Source organism: Myxine glutinosa, chromosome 1 (genome assembly GCF_964187855.1).
Source record: "Myxine glutinosa chromosome 1, kmMyxGlut1.1, whole genome shotgun sequence".
NCBI lineage: Eukaryota > Metazoa > Chordata > Myxini > Myxiniformes > Myxinidae > Myxine > Myxine glutinosa.
The window spans coordinates 30,223,968-30,231,467 of NC_136261.1; the positions used below are offsets into that span (position 1 = coordinate 30,223,968).

At 43.9% G+C, this 7,500-nt stretch overlaps 1 protein-coding gene across 1 annotated transcript in view; it reads left to right on the forward strand.

Annotated features, from left to right (window-relative positions):
- The first annotated feature begins 442 nt into the window (after positions 1-442).
- The window catches only part of LOC137422348 (voltage-dependent calcium channel gamma-2 subunit-like), an 81,910-nt gene continuing 74,852 nt past the window's right edge, over positions 443-7,500 (forward strand). Inside the window, exon 1 of the mRNA XM_068109102.2 lies at positions 443-958. Coding sequence (XP_067965203.2) covers positions 745-958 — 214 coding nt within the window. The 5' untranslated portion in view covers positions 443-744. The remainder of the gene's footprint in view (positions 959-7,500) is intronic.

Below are 7,500 nucleotides of genomic sequence, written 5' to 3' on the forward strand. Positions count from 1 at the left end.
GCATACGGAACCAGTTCGGAGTGTGAACGGAAAACCGAGGGCTAAGGGGGGGCATTGTCCCTGCGTCTTGGACACGGTTTACGCATTTGCAGCGGGTCGGAGCTTCCCGCGGGATCCGGACGTGTCATTGTGAACTCGAACCACATCGAAAGTGTCATTGTGCAGCTCCATGGACAGCACGTTCGGAGGACAGCTCCCTTTCCCCACCTCGACCGTCGACTGCATTCCAAGAAAGGGGGAGAGACGGGATAGCAAGAGATGAAGAGTAGCAGGTGGTGTATGGTTCAAATAAACATAGGTCAGAGGGAAATTGATCAATTTGTGCACGAGCAACTCGAGTCGAACGAGTTAAGGATGGAGTGAGCTAGATTGATATGTAGGTTAGGTATATTAAAGCTACAGTATAGGAATAAATAGGGAGGGGGAGAAAGGTCTTCTTACATCCACCTCCCCACACCCCACTCTTTCCCCTCCTCTTTCTGCCCGATCTTCCCACTCTCTGTTTTCATCTTCAAACAAGCCGAACTACGAAGAACACTGAATCCATCACCGAGCGAACGGGTCTACATCACGTCCCCCCTCCCAGCCTCCCCTGCGCCTCCGCATCCAAGACAAGGAGGTGAAAGACGATTGATCGATCTCGATTGATCCATCTTCAGTCGTCGTTGTCTCTTTCGTAAGTCATCAACGCGGAGGGTGGTCACGACCATGGTGTGACCATGGCATGACCATGCCCGTGGCATCATGGGAGCGTGCGATCGTGGGGTACAGACTCTGCTCACCACGGGCGGCGCGATCGCCGCTTTCACCCTCATGAGCGTGGCTGTAGGTACGGACTTCTGGCTGTATTCGCGCGGGAACTGCAGGCGCAAGGGTGGTGCGGGAGAGAACGAGACGAGCAAGAAGAACGAGGATGTGATGACGCACTCAGGGTTATGGAGAACCTGCTGCCTGGAAGGCGAGTCCGTGGGTCGCTCTTTTCCGGGATCCATCGATCGATTAATTTCCGATACATTGGTTTTTAAGATTCAGTCGAAAACCTGAAATCTCTGTTCAGGTCTGAGTATACTCTAGCTGGCCAGCTGTTAACACTTGTAACCTCATTGTGGTAACACGACTTTAAATGGGAAGGCCACATGCTTGTGCAAGGTTTTACCTGAGAAACAAAAAATATTTTATACATTTGTTTTCTACATACAAAAATATGTACACACAAAAAAAAAAAGTTATATACATACAAAAACACTTGTTTTGCTCATTGTTGTTTTATATTGAGAACTTGATGCTCTCGAAGCTTTGTCGTCTTTAACACAAAAACACTTTTCCCAAGTAAAAGTAATTCGACTTCCAATATATGTATGTATGTATATATATATACAGTGCCGTGAAAAAGTAAGTACACCCCATGTAAAGTTTTGACTTTTTCAACATATTTCAACATACAGCTATTTGATCTTCATTTCAACAATATTGACAGATAAAGGTGATATAATATAACAAATATCATGAAACATTTACATTTTGTAGTCCATTGTATAATTTAAATACACATAAATGCAAATTTCACATGTGGAAAAAGTAAGTACACCCCTACATTTATCACGACTTCAAATACGTAAAATTAGAATCAGGTGCACCTGCTCAGGTGCAAATGATTAGAACATCGTTAGAGAGGATCTTGGAGGAACCTGTCTTATTTAAACCTCAGACATTTAGTTTGGTTTGCTCTTTGTTGTTGAAGTGTGCGGCGTCACCATGCCTAGATCAAAAGAGCTCTCTGATGCCTTCAGAAAGAAGGTTATAGATCCCTACGAGTCTGGGAAGGGATTTAAAAAGATCTCCAAACAATTTGAAATCAATCATTCGACTGTCCAGAAGATCATCTACAAGTGGAGAAGATTCCAAACAACTGCCAACGTGTTGAGGCCAAGCCGCCCCAGCAAGTTCAGCCCGAGAACAGACCGCAAGATGCTGAAAGAAGTCTCTAAGAACCCCAGAATGTCATCACGGGACCTACAGGTAGCTCTTGCCACTGTTGATGTCAAAGTGCATGAGTCCACCATAGGAAAGAGGCTACACAAATTTGATCTACATGGGAGGTGTGCCAGGAGGAAACCTTTGCTGTCCAGAAAGAACATCAGGGCAAGACTAAAGTTTGCCAATGAACACCTTGGCAAAGACCAGCACTTCTGGAACAATGTGCTCTGGACAGATGAGTCAAAGGTAGAGCTATTTGGCCACAGTACCAGAAGACATGTTTGGCGAAAACCAAAGACAGCATTTGACCACAAGAACCTGATACCAACTGTAAAGCATGGTGGTGGAAATATTATGGTTTGGGGCAGCTTTGCTGCATCAGGGCCTGGGCAGCTCACCATCATAGAACCCACGATGAATTCTTCATTGTACCAGAGGGTGCTTGAGGATAATGTGAGGCCATCTGTCGGAAAGTTGAAGCTCAACCGAAGGTGGACCTTGCAACATGACAATGACCCGAAACGTGCAAGTAAATCCACCAAGGAATGGCTGAAAAGAAAGAAATGGAGGGTTCTGGAATGGCCAAGTCAAAGCCCGGATCTAAATCCCATCGAGATGTTGTGGGGGGATTTGAAACGAGCTGTGCATGTAAGAAACCCCTCAAACATCGCACAGCTGAAAGAATTCTGCATGGAGGAGTGGGCAAAAATTTCTCCCAGTCGATGTCAGAGACTGGTAGACAGTTATAAGAAACGCCTACTTGACGTTGTTTCTGCCAAAGCAATACCACCTATTAGAGCCAACGGTGTACTTACTTTTTCACATGCGAAATTAGCATTTATGTTTATTTAAATTATACAATGGACTACAAAATGTAAATGTTTCATGATATTTGTTATATTATATCACCTTTATCTGTCAATATTGTTGAAATGAAGATCAAATAGCTGTATGTTGAAATATGTTGAAAAAGTCAAAACTTTACATGGGGTGTACTTACTTTTTCACGTGACTGTATATGCATCTGTAATTTGACGCTCCAACCTAATGAGCTAACGTCATGACGTCATCGCCACGCATGTCAGCATTGCCTGCCAAGCTCCGGAGGGGCCATCTAGCAGTTTGTCATTATGGATGTTAAATTCAGATACTGTCACAAGTGTATGCAAAACTCACAGTTACCGACCTGGTTTTGCCATTGTTGGGGCTTCATCAGGGCAACGCAATGAGCCTTCCATACACTTGTGATATCATGATGTTTGCTCATAGGTTGGAGTGCCAAATTACAGATGCTAATTAGTAACTCCCAACCGCATCCAGGTCGACTCCATATAGTGAGTGGATACCAGAGATAATGTTACCGTGTGGCAGGCGGTGCTCATCTCTCCCAGTAAGGTGCAGCGGTAGCTGTATGGGACACCTTGCTGGCGTTTCCAGGCTATATTGCTGAGGCTCTCGGCAAAATAGGCTATATTGTTTAGGCTCGAGGCTAAAATAGGCTATATTGTTTAGGCTCTCGGCTAAAATAGGCTATATTGTTTCGGCTCTAGGCTAAAATAGGCTATATTGTTTAGGCTCTAGGCTAAAATAGGCTATATTGTTTAGGCTCTCGGCTAAAATAGGCTATATTGTTTAGGCTCTCGGCTAAAATAGGCTATATTGTTTAGGCTCTAGGCTAAAATAGGCTATATTGTTTAGGCTCTAGGCTAAAATAGGCTATATTGTTTTTCCAATTTTTTCCCCAATTTTCCAAGTTTTCCAATTTTCCAGTTTTTCCAAACACGATGGAATTATATTGACTGATATGAACAGTGATGTGGCTTTTTTTGAAATTCTACATACCAGGAGAGAGTAGATCGACTCCTGACGAACTCTTCCGATATAAACGTGCGGCTCCGAAGTAACACGGCAGCGTGTGCAAAGCGACTGAGAAACAGGAGTAGCGGCCGCTTCCATGTTACAGATTCGGAAAGCACACTTCACACATAAACGTGCGATTGAGAAAGACATGTCCCAGCCGCTTCCGTTTTCCAGAATTCAATCTTTTTTCAAAATGGGCGCCATGTACTGTTTAGATTTTGATGATTTGCGTGTGATATGATTCAACGGATGTTTATATGGATCGTTTAAAAGAAAAAAAGCCTTCAATTTCTGATATTTTGCCTTTTCATTTGGGCTTCCCAATTGAAGCCCCGCCCATAGGCGCGGGTACCGTTGCGAGTATTTATAACATAAGCCTGGTGTTGGCAAAACGGTTAAGGTGGCTCGCTTAAGTTCGCAAGGTCCTGAGTGCAAGCCCCTGTTATGCCGTTAAATTAACACCTCGTGGGTTGACTCAACTTACTGGGAAATGAGTACCACATTACTGGGATGAAACTGAGCCATTCGAGTATCCTGCGTTTGAGTGGTGTTACGAATTCATGTGAATTACTATTCAGGTCTTTGCTTATCAATGTGTAGTCGATTAAAGGTTGTTGTGATTAAAGGGTCAGGAGCCCTTCTGGGAAAAAGGAGACCGGAAACGGAAGGAAAAAGACACGAGGTCCTGGAGAAGCGACGATCTTCTTCTTCTTCCTCGCCGAGCTCCGAGGCGAGGGTATCGATATCGAGCAGCGTCTGACGCTGCGTTGGGAAACCCATCTGGCGAAAGGAATTACCCCTTGACACATCAAGTTGCCATGGGTTCGTGCACGGAACCCAGCGTCCTACACAGTTCGCCTCATCGTCTACAAGGACGCGTACGGGTCGCACCTTGGGCCTCGCGCGCTGGACAAGCCGCGCGTTGCTTTGCCCGCGTTGCTTGACAAGGAGGTGCGCGCTGCAACCGTTGTTCCCGGTACGTGACGTGCACGTTTGGGAGCACGTCAGCCAGGGGTTCGTTCAACCGCCCGTGTGCGGAGAAGCCGACCATCATCTTGGTCAGGAGGGGCCCAGAGACATTGTGAGGGACAGAGACCAAAGGGGTCGTGAGTACCCAAGGGGTCGGGAGTGGGGAAAGGGGACACACATATATAAGATGGCCATCTTAATCATATTGGTGATTGATTGTTGATTGTGGATTGTTGATGGTTGTTGATTGTTGATTCCTTGGGGGAATATATTATTGATTACTCTGGATCCTTGGTGTGGGGTTTCTTATTGACTGGAGTTCATATTGATTGCGTTACGAAAGCGTATAAATAATAGATCTTTCTGGCGGAGTTCCTCTCACGGTCCGGGGGTCACCGAGACCAGGTAGTCACCGGGAGGACCACGTAACAGTGGTGACCCGTCCATTATTGTGCCCAATAGCCAATAAACTGCTTTGGCAGCCCAATGCGTCTGAAAATGCTCAAAGGTGTGGTCACTATATAAATATATATACATACAGTCACGTGAAAAAGTAAGTACACCCCATGTAAAGTTTTGACTTTTTCAACATATTTCAACATACAGCTATTTGATCTTCATTTCAACAATATTGACAGATAAAGGTGATATAATATAACAAATATCATGAAACATTTACATTTTGTAGTCCATTGTATAATTTAAATAAACATAAATGCAAATTTCGCATGTGGAAAAAGTAAGTACACCCTTGGCTCTAATAGGTGGTATTGCCCCCTTTGGCAGAAACAAACTCAAGTAGGCATTTCTTATAACTGTCTACCAGTATCTGACATCGACTGGGAGAAATTTTTGCCCACTCCTCCATGCAGAATTCTTTCAGCTGTGCGATGTTTGAGGGGTTTCTTGCATGCACAGCTCGTTTCAAATCCCCCCACAACATCTCGATGGGATTTAGATCCGGGCTTTGACTTGGCCATTCCAAAACCCTCCATTTCTTTCTTTTCAGCCATTCCTTGGTGGATTTACTGGTATGTTTAGGGACATTGTCATGTTGCAAGGTCCACCTTCGGTTGAGCTTCAACTCTCCGACAGATGGCCTCACATTATCCTCAAGCACCCTCTGGTACAATGAATAATTCATAGTGGATTATATGATGGTGAGCTGCCCAGGCCCTGATACAGCAAAGCTGCCCCAAACCATAATATTTCCACTACCATGCTTTACAGTTGGTATCAGGTTTTTGTGGTCAAATGCTGTCTTTGGTTTTCACCAAACATGTCTTCTGGTACTGTGGCCAAATAGCTCTACCGTTGACTCATCTGTCCAGAGCACATTGTTCCAGAAGTGCTGGTCTTTGCTGAGGTGTTCATTGGCAAACTTTAGTCTTGCCCTGATGTTCTTTCTGGACAGCAAAGGTTTCTTCCTGGCACACCTCCCATGTAGATCAAATTTGTGCAGCCTCTTTCTAATGGTAGACTCGTGCACTTTGACATCAACAGTGGCAAGAGCTACCTGTAGGTCCCGTGATGACATTCTGGGGTTCTTAGAGACTTCTTTCAGCATCTTGTGATCTGCTCTCGGGCTGAATTTGCTGGGGCGACCTGGCCTGAACAAGTTGGCAGTTGTTTAGAATCTTCCCCACTTGTAGGTGATCTTCCGGACAGTTGAATGATTGATTTCAAATTGTTTGGAGATCTTTTTAAATCCCTTCCCAGACTCGTAGGCATCTATAACCTTCTTTCTGAAGGCCTCAGAGAGCTCTTTTGATCTAGGCATGGTGACGCCGCACACTTCAAAAACAAAGAGCAAACCAAACTAAATATCTGAGGTTTAAATAAGACAGGTCCCTTCAAGATCCTCTCTGACGATGTTCTAATCATTTGCACCTGAGCTGGTTCACCTGATTCTTATTTTCGGTTTTTGAAGTAGTGATAAATGTAGGGGTGTACTTACTTTTTCCACATGCAAAATTTGCATTTATGTTTATTTAAATCATACAATGGACTACAAAATGTAAATGTTTCATGATATTTGTTATATTATATCACCTTTATCTATCATATTGTTGAAATGAAGATCAAATAGCTGTATGTTGAAATATGTTGAAAAAGTCAAAACTTTACATGGGGTGTACTTACTTTTTCACGTGACTGTATATATATATATATATATATATATATACAGACTTGGCATTTAATATGGAATTTTTTTTTTTTTCTTGACTTGGGTTTACTTTCTTAACTCAGTATATCAATCTGGTGAGTTTATTTTACACTTTGGTGATTTATTTGTTAAAAGAACCATGTCATTGATTGTCTGTCGCAGCAAGAAGTCAACAACAGGATTATATCACAGGTGGCGTGGCAAAATGTACGGACAGGTGCATTTGATGATTGGCTTCACAGTCGGGTATACAAGGGTTGTTGCGTTCTGCATTAGTGGAAAACAACTGCTGCACGTCTCCAAAAGTTATTGCTGCTTCCTCTGGAGATGTTCCGTCAACTCGACAATGTTGTTTGTCATGGAGTGGTGGCTTTACGAAATTACGGCATGAAACAGCGTGCTATTGCTCGGCAGTATGGCATCACTCAAGGTCAGGTGTCAAAGATCCTGAAACGAAATGCTCAGAGGGGTGTCCCTACTCCAATACCGAGGCCACGACGTCCCCGCAGAACCACAAGGAGGGACAA